This window comes from Ictalurus punctatus, chromosome 26 (genome assembly GCF_001660625.3).
Source record: "Ictalurus punctatus breed USDA103 chromosome 26, Coco_2.0, whole genome shotgun sequence".
NCBI classification, from domain to species: Eukaryota; Metazoa; Chordata; class Actinopteri; order Siluriformes; family Ictaluridae; genus Ictalurus; species Ictalurus punctatus.
In genome coordinates, this window is record NC_030441.2 from 13,877,182 (window position 1) to 13,903,072 (window position 25,891).

The 25,891-nt window shown below is 40.6% G+C and overlaps 1 protein-coding gene across 5 annotated transcripts in view; it reads left to right on the forward strand.

Moving 5' to 3' along the window:
• The window catches only part of raph1b (Ras association (RalGDS/AF-6) and pleckstrin homology domains 1b), a 71,497-nt gene that overhangs the window by 28,181 nt on the left and 17,425 nt on the right, over positions 1-25,891 (forward strand). For 2 of the 5 annotated variants that reach the window (XM_047151140.2, XM_017457139.3), the window contains 5 exons: positions 13,183-13,302; positions 13,399-13,504; positions 14,399-14,970; positions 18,215-18,301; positions 19,802-19,876. In XM_047151140.2, the coding sequence (XP_047007096.2) occupies positions 13,183-13,302; positions 13,399-13,504; positions 14,399-14,970; positions 18,215-18,301; positions 19,802-19,876 (960 nt within the window). The remainder of the gene's footprint in view (positions 1-13,182; positions 13,303-13,398; positions 13,505-14,398; positions 14,971-18,214; positions 18,302-19,801; positions 19,877-25,891) is intronic. The other 3 variants (XM_017457140.3, XM_017457141.3, XM_017457142.3) reach the window with 3 other exon arrangements.

Here is a 25,891-nt window from a genome sequence, read left to right on the forward strand (position 1 = left end):
ATGATAACCATGACATATCAGTACAGCGAAACAACATCAGGACAGTAACACTGAAGTCAATAAATAAGAAGGAGAAAAGCAGAAATGTCTTAGAAACGTCTGTAGTCGGCACAGGAGGTCTACAGGACGCAGCATTAATGAGCAGCGGAAGTAGAGAGAAGATTGAGTTGGTAATTAAAGTGAACTGAAGTGTTTGAAATGTAAATTTACATCCAGTTTAGTGTTTTGTCAGAAGCCACACCCATAAAAAAAAAATTAAAAATTAAATTGACACTGAAGGCTAGCAAAAGAGGCGGAGCTTTCTGCCTCCTTGTCCTGATTGGTCGTGACAGAGACCTGAGTTTCTCCTCTACGAAATCCGTTCTGTTTAAATATTAAGAATGTGATGAAACCTTCTCTCAATACACAGAGTAATATTTAGGATAGTATTTAGGTAATGTGTATGTTCTGAAATGGCGAGATTTGCAGTCATAAGAGAACTATAGTTCTTATAGATAGTTCATCTAAAGCTCTGATTGTTAGCGCTTCTAACTTGTAGGTGATAAATCTGGAAACTAGTATGATGATGACTGCATCCTCTGTTGCCTACAGTAATCCCAGGAGCCTGGATGCTCCACATAGAAGCCTTTCATACATCCTCACACAGTCACAAGATGCCACAACGTCTTCTGCTGCATCACACTGCTTTTTAGAAGCACTTCCTGAAATACTCCACACTCTTTTGCATGATAAACCAGTGTTCCTGAGCCTTATTCTACAAGGAAGTCAGAAGTTTAGTGTCGTTAAAAGTATCATCTCAAACTTGATGCTATAGGTTGAAGGGTAATCAGGTGGTCTCTGTTTTAAACTTTAATCGTGTTCTAGCGGTCTTTACAGCGTTGGAGTAAACGGTCCCTTCTGATATGAATCTGTGTCAAAGACTAGCTGTTATTCTTTCTGTGCTACATTATGAACAGTTGTGAGAGCACGTACGCTTGCTAAGAAATAACGTTTTATATTTTACTTACAACATAGGCGGGACACCATTGAGCGACAGTCTGCTGAACATTGATTGGCCGATAGCGGCCGTGTTTTTCAAGATTCATAACTTTCCTCATAGACCCTGATGGGAGCTTGGACAATGACACTGCGTCCAAGATTTCAAGTCGATTGGACCAATGTTTCCATATTTACCACCAATTTCATGTTTTGTCCCGTTACAGCACCACCAACTGGTCACTCTAGTAATTTCTTTTTATATCTGTCTTCAAACTGAGCGCTTAGACAAGTCCCAAGTCTGGTGAAAATATCTCATTCCCTTCATGAGTTATAGCTATTTAATGTAAAGTGGCCACGCCCACTTCAAACCATTTGAAGGATTTAGGGCAGAATAATAATAATATTAATAATGATGATGATGATAATAATAATAACAATAATAATACCATCATTATAAAAACAATAGAATTTCAGCACTTCCTGCTTGAACCCCTAATTAAAAAAAACTTAACCTATATGAATGTGTTTGTGAATTGGTATACTCATTCTTCATAAATATTCTCATATACTTTGTACCTTAAATGAAAGCGGTTTTGTTTTGAATAGACTCTCTGGATCCGTGCTCATTGCAAGCTAGAGTGCTTTGATTAGACAAGTGTATTTCTGCACTGTCATGTAAGGCTGAGGAAATGATGTCGGCGGTCTCTGCAGTCCGGCTGTCACTCAAAAAAAATGTCTGTCCTGTTTCTCACTCTGTGCACAAATTTCTGTGAAGCCAGTGACGCTACACGTCTCCACCAGGTCATTAAAACACACACAGATTGAAGGCTGTTCCACTGCGTTCCCCTCAGCGTTCGGTCTGCTGACAGCATGCATACACTAGCGCCAATGTCCTGCGTCAGAAGCAGAGCATCCTTGTAAAAACAGCTGTGTGTGTGTGTGTGTGTGTAGAGAGAGCGAGAGAGAGAGATCGAGATCGTATCTGCTGCTAGGTAATATGGGTCCTTCAGAACATTTCATTACAGCTGCCGTAATTATATTGTCGCCTCACGGAATCATCTTTCCATAATGTGTGTATTAGGGTGGTCCAATTCAAAGTACGATTATTTAAAACATCAAATATTCCAATGAATTTAAATATTAACGAGTCTCTAATTTAATACAGCCACAGACGGAGTGCTACGTTGCGCTAGTATCAACATAAATCGCTCCAAAATTGTGGAAATAAAATGACATAATTTTATTATAAATGTTAAGTTTTTTATTTTATTTTTTTATATTTACTCACCGCAACGTTGCTGGTATTTGCTGCCATATTTAACCGTATTTAACTCCCAGGTTGGTAGCTGTTGTGTGATGGGGAGTGCTGGTGGGTGGGAGTTAGCAGGTGACCAAACTGGGGAGAAAATATGGAAGCAAAAACAAACCTGTCTAAATAGTGCATACGTATGAGACACGGCTGTAGTTTGTTTGGTACGTTACGTTACGTACATCACGGCATGTCATCCTATACTGCCCCCAGTTTTAATGATGGTACTGCACTACGCACAATGTTAACTTTTTCAGATCTGCACAACCGCTTCACCATGGGTGCGTCTCAATCAGCGCGCTGATAAGGGAGTCGGCCATTTTAAGGGCCGTCTCACTCACAAAATCCTTTCAGTACACTGGAACGTTCGCTCCCTGAAAAATCTCACAATGCACCGCAAAAACCAGGGAGCTTCGATGCTCACTATGTTTCCTTACCGGAACTGACGTCATGTTTTCTTAAGCCTCTCAGCTCGAAAATAATGGCAGACAAACTCTCAGCCAACTTCGTCTACAAATGTAAGTCGCTTGTTATTATTGTCGTAACTCTCAAATGATTACTTACATTAGCGATTTTTAACTTTATTTGACGTCCTATGTACGGTTTGTCTGAGCCTAATGACTTTTAAGTGTCACTTAAATCCACTAGCTAGCCTACGATCCTGCTCGAAGTACCATGACGGAATCAAATTTATATGACCCATAATGTCAAAGATTTCAGTCCTGTGGATAAATGCCAGTGGTGAAGTTATACAATGCGAGTACGTCGTCATGTTGCCAGAAATTGAAAATTTACATAGTACTCAAACAGCGGTGTTCATTCTATATTTTGCGTATATGCACATATAAATATATATGTAACACTATACATACATTTCTGTGCTTCTCATGAAGAGGAAGTGAAGTGATGGAGACGCTCACTACTAGGAGATGGTGTATTTAAGAGCCAAATGAGTGTTGCTAGGGAACTGAGTGTAGAAATGTGAACCGAAATAGACAGAGAGAGAGGGATAAAGCGAGAGATGACGACAGAATGCGGAGAAGGAGAAAGAGAGAGAGAGAGACGGAGATGCACAGGAGACAGGGAGGAGGCAAAGAACGAGGGATTGGCTCTTTAGCCCAGACCCAATCAAACACTCAAGCCAGTCGGTCATTATATCAGTCCCTCCAGACCAACGTGCATAGATTATCTCTCACACAGTTATGCGGAGGAATGATGCGTAAGTGTCCCAGGTGTGTGCTGTGTGAAAGTGATATGATTTAATGTCTGTGTGTAAAGGACCAGGTTGAACATTACAATGAAATGGTTGCAATTACTGAGACACGCAGTTCAGGCTACATAATATGATGCACAGAAGTGGGTGTGTGCGAAGAGTTTGACGGATCAGAAACAAAGAACAGACCCTGCTGTGTTTTGACTGATGCAGTCAAATTGCTTTTGACGTGAATAAAGTTCAAGGGATTAAAGTCACGACACCTTGGAAATGTGAACACTAAGCAGAGGCTAGCTAATGACTGAGGCTGATAGTACAGCTAGCTGAGGTGTAGCCTTCAGATCCGCCACATACGGATAACATAAAGACGTATCGAACATAAAAACGAGACCCAATTTTTGGGAATGTTAACATTTTCCTCAGCTGTCAGTAAATTGCAAAGAAAAGACTAATATTACTGTCATTACAGTTTAGCATTAACGACCAACCAAAGATCATCAAACATCAGCAATCTCTTCTGATTGTAGTATATAATGATAATGAGTCTTTTCTGGTCACATATACATTAGAACACAGTGAAATTATTTTTTTCGCATATCCCAGCTTGTTAGGAAGTTGGGGTCAGAGCGCAGGGTCAGCCATGATACAGCGCCCCCGGAGCAGAGAGCGTTAAGAGCCTTGCTCAAGGGCCCAACAGTGGCAGCTTGGCAGTGCTGGGGCTTGAACCCCCGACCTTCCAATCAGTAACCCAGAGCCTTAACCGTCAAGCCAGGAAGTGAGGAAGAAAACAAAAACAGAATAATTAGGCTTGTTTGTGTGCATACAAATGTTTTGTCTGACACAAAGGCTCATGGGTAATGTTTACGTTCCTTTTGCTGTCTTCTATCCTGCTGCCTTTATACACTGTGTTCATCCCTGCAAGACAATGTCCCCGTGTCCTTCAGCAACACCCAAAAAAGCTCTTGGACCGATCCAAGATCCAGGTATGAACTGATCTGAGATCTGCGTCAGAGCAACTTCCCCTGACAAGAATCTTACATGAATATCCCTAGGGTTATGTTACACGTGCCTTTGCTCATAACATGGATCAGTGGTTTAATTGGAGATATTTCTGACCTAATGTGATATCCGAAGTCTTAGTGTTTCTACTGTTCAATATGTTGCTATTTCAGTCTGCGGTGAGAGAAGTGTTCGATACTTAAACACTTAAGACAGGTCTGATATCAGCATTTCTAAACAAATCCTTACCTGAGCCTTTTTAGATCGTTTAATAGTTTGTACCCCCTACCCTAGATGGTAGCTATTGTCTTCTGTATACCACAGTGCTGTTGAATTCCTAAATCAGACTGGTCAGAAGGTGTTTATACATTGTCTATAACAACAGCTCTAACATTAGTACCAGCTGCAAGGCAAGTCACAGGTTCATATCACAGTGTGCTCGTCCTAATATTCGTTATTGTTTCTAGAGGTTGACCGATAGTGGATTTTACCGATACCAATAACTAAGTTGGTAAGTACCTCGGGATAACCAATTAATCAACCGATTAGCTTTTAAAATAAATACTAAATGAAAACATAACACTCAAAGTAAAATATTGCTGAAGTTTATTACAAAAATAAACAGTACTGACTGTCCCATTAAAATGTACTGTACTTTTTAAAATGAAAATAAATGATATATATTAATATTTATATAACTATTAAAGTAAATAAAAGATATACATCCAAACCGAATCAAAAAGTAACACTCCAAATAACAAATAAAGAGTACATCCAGATAGAGACATCCAGAATGAATTAAAAACAAAAAAACTTCAAATAACACAACAAAATTTGCCAGCGATCGTTTTTTATTTCGCCTCTAGAGGCCGCTCTCGTACTGTATAATGACAGCAGACCCTTCTCAGCCACTCCCACAACGGACACAACATCTGTGGATGTTTGCCGATAACCGATAGTACCAGCGATCGGTTATCATGCCGATTAATCGGCAAAACCGATCAGTCGGTCGACCTCTAATTGTTTCTATAGTAACAACTATTTCACAGGGACTTGTATGGCTGGAGATCTACATAATAAGGCTAATAAAAAACAGACAAAGAAAAATGTGCAATCGTTGGTGAATTCTTCTGTAAGGATACATGTATATACACTCACCATCCAAATTATTAGGAACACCTGTACATTCATGCAGTTATTCATCCTCTCTTATCAACAAGACTTCTCCACCCACAGAACTGTCGCTTAATCAGTGTTGTTTTTTTTTTGTTTGTGCGTGTGAAAATCCTATCTCAGCAGTTTCTGAAATACTCACACCAGCCCATCTGGTACCAACAACCATGCCAATATACAGAGATGACATCTTTTCTTCATTCTGATGTTTGATGTGAACATTACCTGAAGCTCTTGACCTGTATCTGCACGATTTTATGCATCATGCTGGTGACACATGATTTAGATAACAGTATAAATTCCTATTGTTATATATATATATATATATATATATATATATATATATATATATATATATATATATATATATTACGTTTCCTACAATATTCCTATAAATCCCTATGTTCCTATTAAAGTGACTGTTGAGCATCATTTATGGAAGGAGTCTCTAGTGTCAGTCTGGAAGTTTTCCACCAGAGGAAAGTCTTCATGACTTGTTTTTTTTTGTTGTTTTTAATAACATGACAAGGTGTGTTTTTGATTTTAATAACTTCAAGAGAGAAAAACGGAAGTGGATAAGGGATCTAATGTTTATCGTTCCTATTAATGTAAGTGATAAGAGGAACTAACAAATTTCACGAATGCAATATGATGTCAGGTAATCACAGATATACAGTACTTATTGGAGATCAAGATAGCAGTAGAGGACGCACTACTGAAGCTCAGGTGTAGCACATTTGTCATAAGTAAGTGATATCCAATGCATGTAAAGATCTCTTTCATTATATTTGGCTTAAATATGATGGGGTTTTTTTTTTTTGGTTTTCTAAACATCGTTTAGTAGACTTTTTCACAGTCTGAGTTCATAATCTACTGTGCCCTGTAGTTTTGGACTCATGTGAGAGTCCGTTTAACTGAAATGTATCCGTAGACAAAAGCAAATTTTACATTTCCAAAAATAAATAAATAAATTGTTGGCGATAATTTTGTTTTAATTAATAGTCACTTATTAATAATAAGTAAGACAAACCACTTTTTAGATTAAATAATAATAATAATTAAGGTTGTTCTGGGATGTGCGGAAACAAAGCCAAAGACTTCAGATACTTTATAAAACTGCAGCATGTATTTAAGAGAATTCACATCAAATAGAGATATGATTTCGTTCATAGTCATTTATTATACTTAGATATTTTTTAAAATGATTATTATTATATATAGAGATACATTTTTTCATTATTTTGAAAGCATCTTTGCGTTTAGAATTGTTTTACATGCCCATGACTCCTGCCCACTACACTACATATACCAGCTAACATCATATTCTCTCATAGCTCTCACAGTGACATCATATCGACAAGAATACTTGCAGATGAAATGTCGTGCCACAAACGAGGTTGTCTTGTTAGTGTGAATCAGTTATCTGTACGTCTCTCCTAACCATGAGGAGTCAGAGGGCAAAACTGTTCTAAGATCAACTCTAAAAAGTGCCTGTTTTTTGTAATGGGAATTCCCGCTAGAGTTTCCTGTAAGCAACAGTAGCTCTTGTGTAGTGAAGACTTGAAGCTCCACTTCCTCTGACCGCAACTAATAGACACCAGTTAACATCAGCGCTAGTAGTTTTCATTTGCATTTTTTTAAATCCTAAAGTCCTTCCTCCTTTAACAGTTGGAGCTCCATTTGCTTTTCCCCTCGTTTGTCCGTACCAGCGCAGAGCCCTTTCAGGAAGCTCACGCCATAGAAATATAACTTGCAGGGATAGAGGAGCGGGTGGTGGCACACTACTAAAAATACCCCTCCCTTCCTCCACGCCCAAACGTTTAATCCCCATCTGACGAAACAGCTATTCAACATTGTCTATTTACAGTTGACCATCACAATTGGCCATTTGTAGAGCACTGCTGTACTGTAGATCTCAAAAGGTCAATTCGGCTGTTTGTGGAGCCATAGAGTAGCGTATTTCCCAAAGGTCACTTCACACTATGACTCTGTATTCTTTCCATTTCCAAGTCCATTTACTGGGACGTATTCAAATGTCACCCAGCAATGTTGTGATAACTTTTTCAACTCAGATGGGCTGTTAAAGCCTTTTCACCTCAGAACTATTATACAGTAAGCCGCTCCTATGTGTTAGCTACAATCGAAACGATATCGTAAACAGTTATAATGTTCACACTGAAAAAACAAGGGTGGAGAAAGGGTGGTGTCATGGTGGAGGCACTGAGCAGAGGTCAGAGAGTATGACTACAACTTTTTTACTCACATGCAGACAGGAGCAGACAGTCAGACATTTATGTAGGCCATTTCACCTACTATGGCTAAAGGCGTTTTCACAGCTGGCTCGTTTGGAGAGGTTGTTTTGGAACCTGGTGTGTTTTCTCCCTTGGTTCGGTTCATTTACACATATCTGAACACGGCAGTCACGCTCGGAGCCGCACCAAAACAATCAATCCGAGACCACCTGAACGAGGTGGTCTCAGCCCAAGTGCAAATGAACTCCGGGGCGGTTCTATCGTGGTGAGAAATCAATCCGACCCAACGGACCAACGAACCGACATGTAGAGCTATGCATGATGGGAACTGATTACATAAAATGCGTGTTTGTTTTGCTGATGGCTGGCAACATGAATCGCGGTTTAACTTGGACCAAAGACGAGGTAAAACTCATTGACATTTGGTCTGACGAACATATTTCTGAACAACTTTCAAAAACGCATAAAAACGCAGAGATTTACAAAATGTTTAGCGAGCGTCTCAAGAAGCTGGGTTTTAATCTCGCCATGGAACATATAAATTGGATAAATTATTATAACTACAGCTAAAAAGAAAGCCACAATAAGCTCACAGAGCTGCTGTCTATCTTTCTTGATGGAAGACCGCTATGAGCAGAACCCTGTAACATAAACAGGCGCACACTGACCAATCAGAGGACAGTTTACTCACATGTGACTTGCAGAAACACATTTTGCTAAGCTTTGAAAGGTTGCCACATAAAAGCGAACCAAGCCGAGGAGAAAATACAACATTGTAATAAGTAGGGCTGCAACTAACGATTTTCATACTCGACTAGTTGGCTGATTATGTTTTCGATTAATCGATTAATCGGATATGGGCAAACTTTCAGGTTAGTAAAAAACTAATGTGTTCCATTTGAGACAATATTACCTTTCTACAGTTCATACACTAGACCAGTGGTTCTCAACCTTTTGAGAGTTTTGGACCCCTAGAATATTTCAAACAATCCACAAGGACACCTTCACTCCACAACAATTATAGGCTATATAATAAACAGTCATTTCTATATATGTTGCTTTATTTTATTAATATTTAACATTAATAATATTAACATTAAAATTGAATCAAAAGATTTTATTGTTGGGGTAACATTTAATTTGACTCTCTGAATTATCCTTTGTTTATTTTATCCATCAATGTAACACTTGAACTTGTCTACAACTCATATATTTTCGCAAATTATCATCTCATTCGTAAATAAATTAAAAATAAATCCATCAATGAACGATCATCAGCTCAGCTAGCATGATATTTGCGAATAACCAAATTGATTAATGTTAAAACATCTCATTTGAATATCTTTTGATACATTTTAACAAATATAAAACATTATTTAAAAAAAAATGTAAACTTTCCTATGGACCCCCTGCAATTACACCACTGACCACTAGGGGTCCGCGGACCTCAGGTTGAGAAACACTGCATGAGATGGTAATGCATAGTGTAAGTGTATAGTAAGTCATTTGGGACACAACTTTAGTATTTACTCTCAGAAGTAACGTAATGAGTAAATATGCTGCGGGCAGACAAACTAATCGATAATTCGTTGACAACGATTTTAATAATTGATTATTAATAATTAAAGTCCCCGTTTCAGAACAAAGCTCAGATCTGCAGGTCTGAAAACGCCTGAGATCAGATTAAGATGTCTGTGATTGCCTTACATTACAAAAAGAGCTGATCTAAGATCAGTGTAAATGAACATCACATCGTTTCCAGTAGAGGACAATCAGGCATGATGCCAGTCCGGTGGATTGTTCACAAACTCACTCACACACACATACACACTTCCCCTCTGATAATTCAGTTAGGTTTTAAGCAGCAGGTGGTGAAGTGCGCTTGATTAGATTTGAAAAGGGAGCTGTCTGTCTTCAGGGTTTGTAACGGAGTTAAACGCACACTGAGTGTGTGTGTTTGTAAACGGAAAGAAGGGTCAGGTCATCATCCCCCTCGTTTTCTTTTCCTCCTTTCTTGCCAACCCTGATGTCAGATTGTGTGTGTGTGTGTGAGCGAGAGAGACAGAGAAGGACATAGTGAAGGAGAGAGAGGGAGCAGCTGGAGGGTGGGAGAACCATGACCAAACTACTCATGGGAGAGAAATGAAGTATTCGACCCATTGTTTCTTGTCCACGCACACACACACAAACACACACACACACACACACACACACACACACACTCACTCACACTCACTCACTCACTCACTCACACTCACTCACTCACTCACTCACTCACTCACTCACTCACAAACAAACACATCTTGCCCTGGTATCGGCATCCAATTTTTACACCCAGTCAGGCTTTTGAGAAATTTACAATCCTCTGAAATCTACTGGGGTGCCTTTACTTTTGCACCATATAACATTTATTTTAACTTCTTCTCAGAAGTGTTTTGTTTTTGTGCGCGGTTGTCATAAATGGCAGACCTTCACACACTCACAGGTGGTGTTTTTTTCTTTCTCTAAAACAGCTGCACACACACACACACACACACACGTAAAAAATGGTGATGAAAACAAACCTTGCAGCTGTTATGAGTGTGTCAAAGGAACGTCTGTGTTCACTTCTAACCTACAATTTTATAATGAGTGTAGCAAGAGCCATTGGCTTTCTAATCACATCATAAAGATTTGATTCATTCCAAATATAAATTTTTTTCATAAGTGAATAAAATGAACACGTTTGTTCATATCCCTTTTCATTTTTTTCAAGTATGTAAAAAGTCGAAGGTTTATTTGTATTAAAAGACCTTCTTTAGGCAACTAAAAGCTTGAACAAGAGAAAGTGTTGGTTTACTGACAAGGAGCAAAAAAAATAATTCTATTAGCGTTCAAACTGTGAAATTTTTTTTAAGTTGTCGCTGGCTTTCTCTTGGTGTCCGTTCCTCTGAACGAGAGATGGATGATCCCAGCTGCCCTTGTGAAACGAACACCAGACATTTGCATGTACTTGTGTCTAACCACATGGTGTGTTGATTTTTTACCTACTGGAGTTTAGCGTCTCCTGCTGACTTCAGCCCACTGAGAAGAGGAGGTGTGTTGAGAGAACACAATAGATGGGATAATACAAATCTAATCTAGTTTCCAGGCAAATTAAATATTAATATATTAATATTACTTAGAATCTATTTTTCTTTGTGTTTAGGGTTTAGCATAAAACGTAATTAGGAATAATTAAATGAAGACAGTAGTGAAAAGAATCGACCCTTATTTTCATAGGAAGTAGCGTATAATGGACCGCGCCTTGTGCCCGATGCTCCCTGGGATAGGCTCCAGGTTCCCCCGCGACCCTGAAAAGGAGTAAGCGGTTGAAGATGGATGGATGGATGGTAGCGATGGTAGGTTGTGGGCAGTGGTGGCTTGGCGGTTAAGGTTCTGGGTTACTGATCGGAAGGTCGGGGGGTCAAGCCTCAGTACTGCCAGGCTCCCACAGTTGGGCCCTTGAGCAAATGTATAATATAAACTAAGTATGAAATGTATAAAATGTATGCGTACTCTTATGTAAAAGAGAACGTGAACTGTCAGTGGTGCAGTAACACACACACGAACAGCACCGTCTTTTGGATGAGACGTTAAACGGAGGTCCTGACTCTCTGCGGTCATTAAAATCCCAGGACACTTCTCGTAAAGGAGTAGGGGTATAACCCTGGTATCCTGGTGAACTTCCCCCGTTGGTCCTTCTCTATCACGGCCCCCTAATAATCCCCATCTCTGAATGGGCTACGACACTCTCGCCTCTCCACTAATAGCTGGTGTGTGGTGTGGTTCTGGTGCACTGTGGCTGCCGTCACATCATCCAGGTGGATGCTACACACTAGTGATGGTTGTGGAGATCCCCCCCGCCAACTATGTAAAGCACTTTGAGTGTCTAGAAAAGCGCTATATAAATGTAACTAACACATACAGTAGTAGTGGGAGGTAGACACTGATTGACAGGTTTACATACTGTTTTTATCAACATTTAAAATGAGAAAATTAGAAAAGCACCTGGAGCAGAAGTGCTGTGCATGTAGCTGAGGAGCTTTCGTGGGATTTCTTGCTGTTCCTGCGTTGTCACCCTCAGACCCTGTGCAGTATAGTAGCCTCACACTCACACACTCTCAGACACGCTGGATCATCTCTCTATCTGTGATGCACGTTTCAATCTAAATAGTAGTTCTGTTTGTTGGACAATAGAGGGCGCTCCGTCATCACCTTAAACCATGAAGGCATCCCAGTTCAGACCACAAGCAGTAAAAATCTTACTGCTACTATGTTTGACATGTTTTGTTTTTTTTCGCGACAGCTGTTCCCTGTTGCATGCAATTTTCACCATCACTGCAGAGAAATACTGTATGAAGCCATCAGATTGTAGTTGAACCCCATGCTGAGGGTGATGCAGGGGTAGGAGGTGTTGCCATAGTGAGGACTAAGCGCTAAATAAATAAATAAATGCAAGTGTGGAAGAGCCGATAGCTGTTGCCATGGCAACTCTACCAGTCTTGGGAGACGTGGTGAGGGTTGCCATGCCAACCAGGTTGCACCCATGGAGTTGGCAATTTCAGTCTAGCGGCTGACGTTATGCCAAGAGTCTTTGAGGGGTTCTGTCTCTCTGAGCCTGTGTGTGTGTGTATGTGTGTGTGTGTGTGTGTGTGTGTGTGTGTGTGTGTGTGTGTGTGTGTGTGTGTGTATTAGCCTAACCTTAACCCTCATATGGAGTGTATTTGGCGTGTGTGATGGATGAGCGGGATGAGTAAAATCTTCACGTCAAGATTCAGGATTCTGTAGTTAGTGCTTCGAGCTAGATCTTCACATCACTGTCACTGTGTTGCAGTCGTCATGTCAACATGTGTACAAACTGGAGAGGTGTGCGATGTGGCAAAAATACACAGTTGACTGCAGCTGCTGTGCCCCAAAGAGCAGCAAATAAATGCTTAGCCAAATAAATGAAATCAGATATTTAGGATAAGATAAGATGTACGTTTACTGATCACCCGTAGGGGAAATTCAATTTAGAGATATTGAGAAGTGTGATGCTTAGTCACTATAGACACTGTTGGTATGACGACCACGTTACCGGATTGTTAGCATGCAGGATTCGAGATAGAGCGCTGAAGGGTCACATGCTCTGGGCGGTCTTGGAGTTGCCGTAGTGAGAGGACATAAGACTCCATAAGAAGGTGTGAGAAATTGAAATGGCAGAACGAGAGCACTGAGTTTGTGCTTGTGTGTTGCAGATGGAGCAGGTGTCAGATGATGAGCTGGACCATGCTGCTGAGGAAGACAGCGATAAGGAGGATCAGGACCTGGACAAGATGTTCGGAGCCTGGTTAGGAGAGCTGGACAAACTCACACAGGTTACACACAAACACATCGCCTTCCATATGTTGAACGGTCTATACGTTGTGGTTGTTTTGTGTATATATTCGTACGTATCTGTCTCTTCTGTCTAGAGTTTGGATGATGGGCGTCATCCAGGAAAAGTTCAGAAAGCTCCTCTCAGAGAAGAGACCAACCTGGCCAACTTCTCTTACCGATTCTCCATGTACAACATCAATGGTCAGCACACACAAACACACACAGATCCACAACCGATTCTCCATGTACAGCATCAATGCTCAGACATAAGTGACATTACTTTATATTAATATATAGAGTAATATAGTGATGTTTACTATAACGCTTTTAGTTGCAGACCAACTTTTAACCAGACTTTAACACTGGAGTACACAGAGTCTTCTTCCATCACCCACCCTCACAATAAAAATGGTAGCGGAGCCTAGAATGTGATCATGTGATTTTTATACACACACACACACACACACACACACACACACACACACACGCCATGACACCTAGCTGGTAGTGCCGTCTCGTATTAACTTGCTGACTACATGCTAACTTAAAGTCGGGAAGTGATCTGGCCGCTAGTGATGTTAAAATGACAACAAAAACAATCCTAGACGTGTGTGCATTCAAGACAACAATCCAAAACATGAGGCAAATTATTGAATCTAAGAAATGATTTAAAAGGACCAAATAAAATAACAAATCTTATATCGGAACTTTTGATATCATATTTCTTGTGTTACTATTCCTATTTTCAAATATTTGCCTTTTTTTTAATCAGCTTATTAAGTGGGGGAAAATAGATTTTGGACATATTAAGGGCTTTTTATGTAGGGGATGACAGTCATACAATGACATCATTTCAGTGACAGGAGGGCAGGTAAAGAGCCTGGAGTGGAAAATTTTTCAAGTTAACCATCAGCTTTGGCCAAGATTTCCCTCACTCTATTTTAATCAACAATTGCGTTAAAATGGAGCGGCTTTGGGTTTATATATCATTTAGTGTTTTCAGTTTTAAAAGGGCACAGATAATTATGTACATACATCACTGTGTGTGTGTGCGTGTGCGTGTGTGTAACACCTTTCCCTCTTTCTCCTCTACAGAAGCCATAAACCAGGGTGAGCCGGTGGACCTGGACGCTCTCATGGCCGACCTGTGCTCCATCGAGCAGGAGCTCAGTACCATCGGCAAGCCTTCCTCCTCGTCCTCCTCGTCCTCTTCCTCCTTTTCTTCCTCATCTTCCTCCTCCGGTCGTCCCACAGACGCGAAGTCTCGCCAGCGGGCTGCACAGGGGCGTTCGGCCAGCGCCCGCCATGCCGGAGGCAGCAGCGGGGGGAGTGCGTGCAGCAGCAGCCACGCCTCTCCAGCAGGTACAGTGCGAGTGGGTGGCAGCCAGAGCCGACCAATGGCGTCTAACTTCTCTCTGGAAGACATCACGGCCCAGCTCGAGCAGGCCTCACGGAGCATGGACGAAGCCGCCCGTCAGACTTCAGAGTCTTCCGTGAGCAACTCTCAGCTCAGGCGTGCAGGCTCAGTGGGCGGGGCCAGCGACCAGGAGGCACGATCTGTCAGTCGCTCGTCGCGCTCCAGCGTCAACTCCGTCTCTGCCTCCAGCATGGACTCACTGGACACAAGGGGGCAGGACGGGGAGGCGCAGAACCAAACCAGCACAGAGGTACACACACATGCAGTTGCAACACATCACACCATTTAAACTAATATTTCTTCATGTATTCATTTCCCCTCGTCTTTTCGATTTATTTATTTTTTTTGCTTCTCTTACAAATAGTAACAAAATCTTTTAGGGACTTACACAAGAGTTTAGAGAATGTACAAAATAAAACCACAAGCAGAGATCAGAAGTAAATGATGCAAGCCTGTGACTCCTTTCCCAGGGTGCTTTGCACTCTGAGGTCATGGAGGACAGTAGTGCTCCCAGTTCCAGGGTGAGAATACAATAGTGGCACATTTCACCAGGCTTTGGCTCGGCTGTGAACAAAAATTGAATTAGATTTCTAAACAGAACAAAACAGATGTGAGAGAATTCTGCTATTACACGCTGTGGTACAAATAGAGAAAATAAAGAAGGCTTTTGGGAGATATTTCGTGGGATAAAATCTGCCTTGGAGTCCGGTTGTAGATCCGGTTGTGAGGTTTATATTATATTATTAAGGTTTCTAATATGTTAGAGCTTCTGCAGTAACAACTCGTTTGAATATGTCGGGAGGAGACTCCAGTGTGAGCGCTTTATCAAAACCAAAGGTAAAGTTGTAACAGTAAGTTTTCCGACGCAGGAAAGTGTTCAGGAGAGAGGACGCTGCACATCCCGGTTTGTCTGAACATGACAAGCTACGGTCCCTTCCGAAAGTATTAGAACGGCAAGGTCAATTCTTTTGTTTTCTCTATACATTGAAGACATTTGGGTTTGAGTTCATAAGATGAATCTGAGACGATAGATCAGAATTTCAGCTTTCGTTTACTCATATTTACATCTACAGTTGCAATCAAAAGTATTCAATAAATCAGGTTTATTGTCAGAATGTACAGACTTTCAGCTGTTTGCAATGAACAAATCAAACAAAAGCAATTGAAATAGTTCAACACAACGAATGCTTCAAGTGGTTTCCCCAAATTTAACTGAAAACGCAACTTCTAATGACTTTTCCAGTTTCAAGACCAGAGAGCTGTCTATGGGAGAAAATCAAGCCATTTTGAAGCTGTGAAAAGAGGGGAAATGGCCTTAGGCCTTGCCGTTCTAATACTTTCGGAGGGGACTGTACTTTTTTTTTTTTGTCTTATTAACTTAGAGGATAAAAACAAGCTGGTGAACGTAAGTGATAACAAGAACCAACTCGTTTCATGGATTTTCAACAGCAGTGTAACTTTTTTTTTTTTTTTAAAGAAACAAATTGTGTTACTTTAATTAATTAAACATTGTTATTGTTGTCAAACTGCTGTGGTATAGGAAGAGTAAAACATTCTGTAGGAAAATAATAATAATGTTTTATTCCTTACTTCATTCTTAAAATATTCATGTTACTTTTTTAGTGGATTTAGGATTCTCACAGTTTCAGTACATCTGTTAGAGAGAATTAATGAAATAAAAGTAGAAATACACACACACACACACACACACACACACACACACACAAAAAAAAATCTAAAAGGCGAGCCACAATGACTCTCCTATGGTGTAATCAAATTACTTTTTTGAGATTTGGCTGGTTTTAACGGAAACCAGATGTGGTTTAACAAGCTTTGTATCATGATGTCATTGTGTGTGTGTGTGTGTGTGTGTGTGTGTGTGTGTGGGCTCTTTTGTATTGTACATTGAAAAACAAAATCCAAACAGGAACGAGCAGATTTTAGGGTTCTTGTTCATTCTCTAGAGACAGCTGGGTTGGTATCGGTGATGATAGTAATGAAAATAAAATGGCCGTTAAAAATAAAAGAAAAAAAGGAAAGCATTTTTCTTTTGTTTGGTTACAATACACTGCTAGCGCCTCCCCAAGCGCTGTCTCTCAAATCTAAACTCGAACCACTGACCAATGACCAAAGACTTTGCTACAGTGTTGTTAGTATGCAGTAGAAAAAGGCCCAGTGTGCGACTGTGTGTGTGCATGAGTGAGTGTGTCTGTCCTCAATTAACCCACTTGCCCACTGTGTGTAATTGCAATTACCATTTCAGCTACAGCTAATTAATTAGCATTGTGATGCCAGTTATTTATGTGCGTGCATGCGTTGTAAACCCCACGCTGACAGCATGAGTGGCGCCGCCTCGCCTGCCCTTTTGTCCAGTGTGTCATTTTGCAAGATGAGCATGACTGACCTGTCACAACGCCTAGATCCAGGCTGCTTATATTAATCTTTTTTTTATTAAACAGGAGCTTTATTATGATAATTTCTAAACCGTCCGCTTTTCAGACAAGCTTTAATATCTACTTTACACTCTTTTCAGCTCAGAATTGTCAGCCTGGGTCTGTAGGATAGTGAGAGTAAAATGGTCAAAGGACGTGAAAGGGGGGAATCAGAGGACAGTTTGCTAGTCTGTAGCAGAAATTTAGGCAACCAAGGACCCGTTCCACATTAAAAAAAAAACCATTTATTATGATTACTGCACAGATTCATTATATAAATTTATACCACAGTGCTGCTGAATTCTCAAATCTGATTGATTTAAAGGTTTTGATTCATTTTCTGAAATAAACAGTAGTTCTGTCTGCAAGTCAAATCACGGTTATATATCAGTGCACTCATTCTCATACATTGTTTCTATAGAAACAACTCTCACAGGGACTTATGGCCGTTGTGCCATGTAATCGAAGGCCAATAACATGACATGTCTTACTAACATAAAGAAAGATGGGGGGAGGAAGCAAGTGTTTATAGCTGCTATAGGATAAGTGATAACAGGAATCAACTTGTTTCACGGATATTGCACAACGTTAAACGGAACTATAAACAGTTAAAACGCGTGTGCCATTCATTAATAAATTACAAACCTGTAAGCTTTGGCAGATTGCTGTGGCGTTAAGGAGTAAAACACTTGAGGATGTGCTTCAGGGTGATAACCGTTGACGGCACATCCTCAAGTTTTTTATCACTTACTTATTTCAGAAACACCAAATCATTTACACTGTAGATTTAAAACATGTACACATTAAGATAAGGTGTATTTAAAGTAACACAGAGTGATAAATAGGATTGAAAGGTTAGGGATTAGAGAGAAAAAGAAGTCAATATGACATCCGGGAGCAAAAGTAAGCTCACAGGGGCTAAATGCAAACACCTGATTTACTTTAACCTTTGACCTTTGCTTCCCTGTTCCCATCCTCTCCTTGCCTTCCTGCATGATTGACATGTCTCTCTTTACCTGTATGCCTGTGATGTCACCACGTGGCCCGTGCCCCTTTTCCCAGCATGCATCATTGAGAAGGGTCAATGGTAACGCAGCCAGACGGCACCTAGACTTCACCTCCCGCGAGGGCGAAGTGGATCAGTGCACTGTAAGTGTGTGTGTGACGAATATGAATGTGCAGTTACGCTCTCATGTAACTGCAGAGTTTTTCTATTAGTTTTATTGTACTTGCTAAATAATTTAGAATAAATAAGCTGAGATTTGAATGGGTTGACTCCATTGTAACACAGCTTAAAAAAATTGACAGCTATAATAGTAATAGATTTAGGTTTCTTTCCGTGGAAGTAGTAAACGACTGTTCCGTTGATTATGCAAAGGTAATCTTAGGAGAAATAATACGTTTTTCTGAACACAAAATCTGCTTGTGGATGTTACATCCATTTCCAATTGTAGTGTTTATACAGTTCTACATGTACGTAGGTTTCGATAACAGACACCAGAACATTTCTGTTCAACTCATTGCTATATGGAGCACCTTTTTATGTACTTACTATATTTATTGTTCTACCAGGGTTTTTTTTTTTTATACACAGAGTCGCTATTTTATTAGGTGTACTTACATTTTATCACTCATTGGCCATATTTTGGTAAATCTACCATATAGGTCACTTCCTGTCCTCTAACAATTGGCAGTTGATGTTGGTAATGTTGATGTGGAAGCTTTTTTCCATATATCCTGAAATTGGGGTTGCTATGGTTCCCATGGTGAGTTTACTTCCAGTTGCCATGTCTAGTACGATATCTGATGTACAGAACATACACAAAACCACCCTTTTGCCCACACATTATACGTCTTCCCACTAAAAATTTAAATTCTGAAGGGAACTGGTTGTGAATGAATTGTATCATTGCACCGCATCAACGTCCACTAGTGTACGAATAGGTGTAAAACTAAATGTTTTGTCAATTTTAAGAGTGTAAAAAGGGTTTTGATGTACCAAATGTTGAAAACACATGTGCTGTTCTAGTTTGTAAATCAAAGCCAGAAGTCCTGGATGGTTAGGGGGTGTTGAAACATACCAGCGGTCACTCATTCCTATTGCATGATGTTCTGTCGATTGCCCCGCCCACTTTGCATCGGGAATGCTCATTTTAACATCTCCAGCTTCCATTGACATTAAAATTCTGTCTACTTTGTCACACTATGAACATTGGTAGTACTGAGTACTGACCTCTTATAGAGCTGCAGTCAGTAATTACCTACAAAGTGACGTATATGGTAGGTCGACCTGATAAAATGGCCAGTTAAGTCCTTAATTACAACTTAAGGCTCCAAGTTTCCATTTCTGATTGAACGATTCATTACAGCGCAATCCAAGAACGCTTACGCTGCTGCACTTCGTGACTCCTGAACTGTTAATCATGTTTATTCATTATGATTTTTTTCCCTTGGTTTATTTGATCATACTTCTAGTGATTATCATAATTTTTTCCCCCATATTCAGTTAATACACTACAATCAACACACGCATCGCTTTCACACTTTTTATAATGATCGATTGCACATTTTCTAGATTGACCAGATCACAAATATTGCTCATTGTGCACTGACTGATCTTGTTTGTCTTTCTCCTTGCTGTTGTTAAAGCACTCCTACCTGGACAGGGAGACCTCTCTGATTCTCAAAAGCATTGCAGGAAAGCCCTCTCACCTGCTGACCAAGGTGACGCCTTTCGCTTGCTCCTCCCCCCCTTTTAAAAAAAAAAAAAAATCTCTCTGCGTGTGAATGATCTGTGTTTATCAATGCCTCCTAACTCCACCCTTAGATTCATCTGATTTGCATAGCCTCACCCTTATTGCTTTCCTGCTTCTGCCACGCCCACATGATTATAAGCTCCTCCCCCTTACTTTCTCTTCTCACAGGAGTTTTGTTGTTTTATCATCATGACAGTGCTGCTGGACGTTTTTAACTATTAAACACTGATTCTAAGATCAGCTCTACTATTCTTCATACATTGTTTAAGATTAAGGATTGGTGTATGCTGAGCTGGTCTTAAATCAGTGGAAAAGAGAACTCTCAAACCAGGTCTGACCAACCTGCAAGTCTGCAGAGCTCTGAAAATTGTGCTTGTGTTTTGGTTAATTGTTGGTTTCCTGTAAAGAAAATGAAAGGACCACCAGTATTTTGGAGGGAAAACTAAAATCTGGTAAGACATGTAAATAAACTTTGAGCTAGACTGAGCTGTAATCTGCTTGGCCTGCTTATCCAGTAAATATATACTGTGTTTACTGAACTCAAAAGAGCAAATTGAGAGCACAAAGAAGTAATTTGTGCTAAGTACAGTTACAGCTTTGTTACTTCAGTTTACTTTCTTGTGGCAAAAAAAGTAAATAAAAGGAATGTCTCTCTGAGAGTTTATGCCCAGTTTCCAAAATAATGGTTTAATGAGCATGCTCTAATATGTATACATATACAGCTACAGTGCTTTCAGGGAAATTAAACCCAGATGGTCTGTGTATTTTTAGACAACCCAGACACCGCAGGAAATTGTTGATGCATTTAACTTTGTTGTTATTGTTATTATTATTATTATTATTATTATCATTGTTGTTGTTGTTGTTGTTAAATGTTGATCTTGGATTGGTTTTAGCCTTCTTGTTGTACTACGTCCCACTACAGGAACATGCTTGAAACTAATTCTAGATCAGCATTGTTATTATGAGATGCATACAATCGCTTTATTAAGAACACCTGTACAACTGCACATTCATTACGGAACAGACTCACAGAAACTGGACAGTTGAAGACTGGAAAAAGACCAGGTGGTTTAAAAAAAAAAATTCCATCTAAAATTCAACTGTCCGGTTTGGGTGAACCTGTGCCCATGATGATAGATGTGGAACCCAATGTGATCTTCTGCTGTTGTAGCCCATCCACCTCAAGGTTTGATGATTTGTGTATACTGAGATGCTTCTCTGCTCACCACAGTTGTAAAGAGTGATTATACGGGTTACTGTATCCTTCCTGGCAGCTCGAACTCATCTGGCCGAGTTGTTTCCACCCACAGAACAGTCGCTCACTCAGTGTTTTTTGTTTTTCACACCATTCTGTGTAAACTCTAGAGACTGTTTTGTGTGAAATTCCCAGGAGATCATCAGTTTCTGAAATACTCAAACTGGCCCATCTGGCACCAACAACCATGCCACGGTTAAAGTCACAGAGATCACACTTTTTCCCCATTCTGGTATTTGAAGTGAACATTACTTGAAGCTCTTTTCCTGTGTTTGCATGATTTTATACATCGTGCTGCTGCCACGTGATTTCGCAGATTGTTTAACTGCATAAATGTGCAGGATTACTGGTGTTCCTATTAAAGTGGCCAATGAGTGTATACATTGAAGGGCTGGGTTTTTTTCTATTTGTATTTTATATTTACACTCATCGACAAGGGTTCTTTAGATTGTTAAAGAAGGGTTCTTTAGAGTTTGTAACTTCCTACATTGGTTGTGCATGGAAACATCTCTCATAGGGAAATTCTCCAATGAGGTTCTACATGGTAAGGTTCTGACCAGAGGAACAAACTGAAGAACCCTTTTATAAATACTGAAGATATAATGTGCATGGGTATCAACTTGTTTTACCTTCACACCAGCAGAACATGTACATGAATATGTTGTTTTTTTGTGTGTTTTTTTTACACGTCAGCGTTGTAGTTTACGTCACCTACCACAACTGTTGGTATTATTGGAGATGTTGAAGTCAAACCTACAGTATTATTGAGCTGTATTTGTTTCACATTTCCAAAGAGTTTGTATTTGAGGTGAAAGTCTGACACTATGTGGGATTTCCTGTATACCAAAAGTTGTGTCTTGTTGTCAGGAGTTCACATGATCCCAGGAGAGTGTAATTGTCAATGGTGGTCTTACATTGTTCTCTTTTGATCTGTCCCCAGTACCACATAACAGTGCAGTAGTGTTCTCCTCTTATCACGGTGCACAAGCAGCAGTTTGAAAAGATTTGCTGTATCTTCGAGGAAGTCCATGTTAGCCTTCACACGCTCAGTCTGGTAGCTTTTGTGCTGAACTAGCTAGTGAGTGTCAGCTAGAAATGATTTAATTTCTAGAAAGCTGATTTAAGAAACAGTTCAGGAAGCTCAGGCTTACCTTCTTTTCCCTTGGACTTTTGGCTGCTTTTTTAAAAGACAGTATAACTATGCTAGTTCTTCTGAAGACTCGGAAGATACATTGGTGAGCTGACTAGCTATGTGAGTTCTGTCATTACGTTTAACTACTGGATTAACCACCTTATAAGTATGACAGAGGCTTATCTAATACTTTATTTGATTTAATCCTTAATTCTATTAAGACCACATGGTGTGACACTGCTTTGCTAACTTTATTTAGTACCGCTATTATCAAGCCAGATATTTTTGTTTAGCTAAATTGTTTTCAAGTAAGACAGCTGTGTAATATCTTGTGACTAACAAGGTTAACCGCAATGGGGAATTTAATCAGTGAACATTAACTCTCAGGATGGAGCACCACCTGTACTCCACCGTTTAGCTGTACAGGTTATTGTGTATGTTTGTGGGTGGTTGTTTGTATATTTAAGGCTTTGAGGATTGCCGTGTATTTACAGAGAGACTCACAGTTTGATATGAGTTGGAAATGTGTTTTGGCGACGCGTACACGCCAATAAACATGCACATGTAAACTTTTGATTGGTTTCTAGAACATGCGATGTCTCTGAGGGACATTGATCCGTTTACACAATCTAAATAATCTGTCTCTCTGTGTCTCTGTCACATGCACTCATGCACAAATATTTCTCCAGAACTATTAGATTTACGTATTAGACAGCTAGTGGTATTCTGTAAGCAGCAACATGAAACCACTTGGCTGCTATATTTGTTTTCTCTGGCAGTCATTTATTGGCCTATTTTAAACGTATGCGAAGTCGCAACTTCCCCCATTGTGCCCCGACACTGTCTCCATTGCATCCCGACACTGTCCCCATTGCGCTCTCGACAATGTCCCCATTGCGTCCGACACTGTCCCCATTGCGCTCTCGACAATGTCCCCATTGCGTCCGACACTGTCCCCATTGCGCTCTCGACAATGTCCCCATTGCGTCCGACACTGTCCCCATTGCGCTCTCAACAATGTCCCCATTGCGTCCGACACTGTCCCCATTGCGCTCTCGACAATGTCCCCATTGCGCTCTAGACACTGTCCCCATTACGCCCCGACACCGTCCCCATGTGCCTCAACTCCATCTCCATGTGCCCCAACACCATTCCCATGTTCCCAAACACCATCTGCTGGACATTGAGATGGCATTGGGTACTGTCCCCATGTGCCCTGAAACAGTCCACATGTGCTCCAACACTGTCCTCATGTCCAACACCTTCCCGATCGTACGTTTTAAAGCTAAACTATATGAGATGTATTGTTGAGGTACTGATCTTATTGCCGTGTTTATTAATTTCAAACTTGAGAAGGTTTGCTCACAGATATAAGTGCTGTCGAAGACGGTAGACATGTTGAGACTGTTCTTTTTGATGTTCGGGAAAGTGAAGTTGGGTAGAGAGGCACATAAGTCAATTACGCTGTTTGCCCTGAAAGCATTTTTCAAAGCATCACAGTTCTGCATTTCAACCAGCTCCATTTGATAACAAGGCAATGTGTCATCTGTCAGCAGCAAATGGGTTTTGTAAAAGATGAATGTCGTTTGCATGGATATCTCACCTCAGACTCCCTCTTCAGCAGTTTCAGCGCTTCCACACATTTTCTGGCTGGGAATCGGATCAGTGGTTTCTCAGTAAATAGCTTATATTTGTCTTAGAAGCAGTACTAATTTGACTTCGAATGCTTTCACATGAGAATACATATCATACCTTTGCCTTGATGCTGCAAATTAAGAACGTTCAGCAATTCTGTCACGTCAGTTTAAAAAGCTAGGTACTACCTAGCATTGAGCGATTAATATCGATATAATATCGATATCATGATGAATGATTACGCAATACACTTTCCTGAGACATTGTTGGTATGGTGATGTATTGATTACTTTGCAACACAAGTCTTGCTGGTGAATTAAGCAAGTGGATATGTAGTGGCCTCGTTCATCCCTCTCCTTATCGACAAGGCCAAGCAGCCCCCGTGTTGTGCCGACCGCGCTCGCTGCACCGCCAGTTGTCTCGTTTGTGAGCTTTGCCCAGTCAAGTCGCAAATATTCCATTGTTTGGCGAACCTTCTCAAAAATATACTCTCCCATTGTTGTACTTTTGAGGCTTCATAAAGAAGCAGTTTCTTCAGATATCTCAAAGTTGACTCTGTCAACTCCACATATAAATATGAGATGCTGTGCAGCATATCGCACATCATTACTGTCATCAAGTGCTAGCAAAAAAAAAACGTCCGTTTTTAAAAATATTTTTATGCTGTAGCTGGACATGAAGGTTTCTTCCCATTTCTTCAGTCCTTCTCATGATAAGGATTCTTCTCTTATAGTATCTTCAGGACCGACGAACTCCCCGTCCGGATACACTTACTCCCCTTCAGGACACACTTATTCCCCGCCTGGACACGCCTTACTCCCCGTCCTGACACGCCTTACTCCCGGTCCTGACACACTTACTCCCCGCCCGTCCGGACACACTTAGCCCCGTCCGGACACACTTACTCCCCGCCCGTCCGGACACACTTACTCCCCGCCCGTCCGGACACACTTACTCCTCGTCCAGACACACTTACTCCCCGTCCGGACACACTTAGCCCCGTCCGGACACACTTATTCCCCTTCTGGACACACAAGCACAAACCCCCCTTCAGGACGCACAAACTCCCCATCTGGACAAACAAACTCCCCTTCAAGACACACAAACTCCTCGTCTGAGAGAGGTTTTCAGCTGCATGTTATTTGTTTGGCACGACTCCTTCAGTTGAGGTTGTCTTAAAAACGAGTTCTGCTGTGTTTCCAGTTCTTTTTTTTATTTCGATTCTTTGTCTGCACGTGTCCTTCTTTGTCTTGCACGTGTCCTTGCATGCAGTCATATTTTTCTTTAAATGTTTGGATTCAAAATAATGGCGCCTTTTCCTTGCAACAAACGAAGAAGTAATTGTTTGTGCGTGTAAATGCCCTGCATTCTCCAGTAGCTTACGAGTACACTATTAGATGGTATCAGTCACAGAAAAGACAGCTACAATAAACTTATTAACACTGTTTATTGTGTCTATCCGAGGACAAATAAATGGCTGACTTAACGTGACTAAACGTAATGTCGCCTTCAGCGTATAGGTTGTTCTTTTGTGAACCATGTAGTTATTCAGCGGGCCAGTCATAATGTATCCGTTAAATCCTTTATGAGGGCCACAGTTTGGGGACCTCTACAAAAGAGATTTGGGGGGAGCATTAGAGTATTTTTTAGCAATGATGAGAAGAGAGACTGAACTGGGCTCACATTATTTATTCTGTATGAGCACAGAGACAGCATGGTGAATTACAGAACATGGAAGAGACAGCGAGGGAGGAAGAGGAGGGGGGGAAGAGAAGGCAAGAGACTTCAAAGAGAATTTGAATATTTTTGTAACAACCTCTGCAAAGCCTGTTATCTCTCTCTCTCTCTCTCTCTCTCTCTCTCTCTCTCTCTCTGTCTGTGTCTCTTGCCCTCTCTCTCTGTCTCTCTCTCTCTCTCTCTGTGTCTGTGTCTCTTGCCCTCTCTCTCTCTCTCTCTCT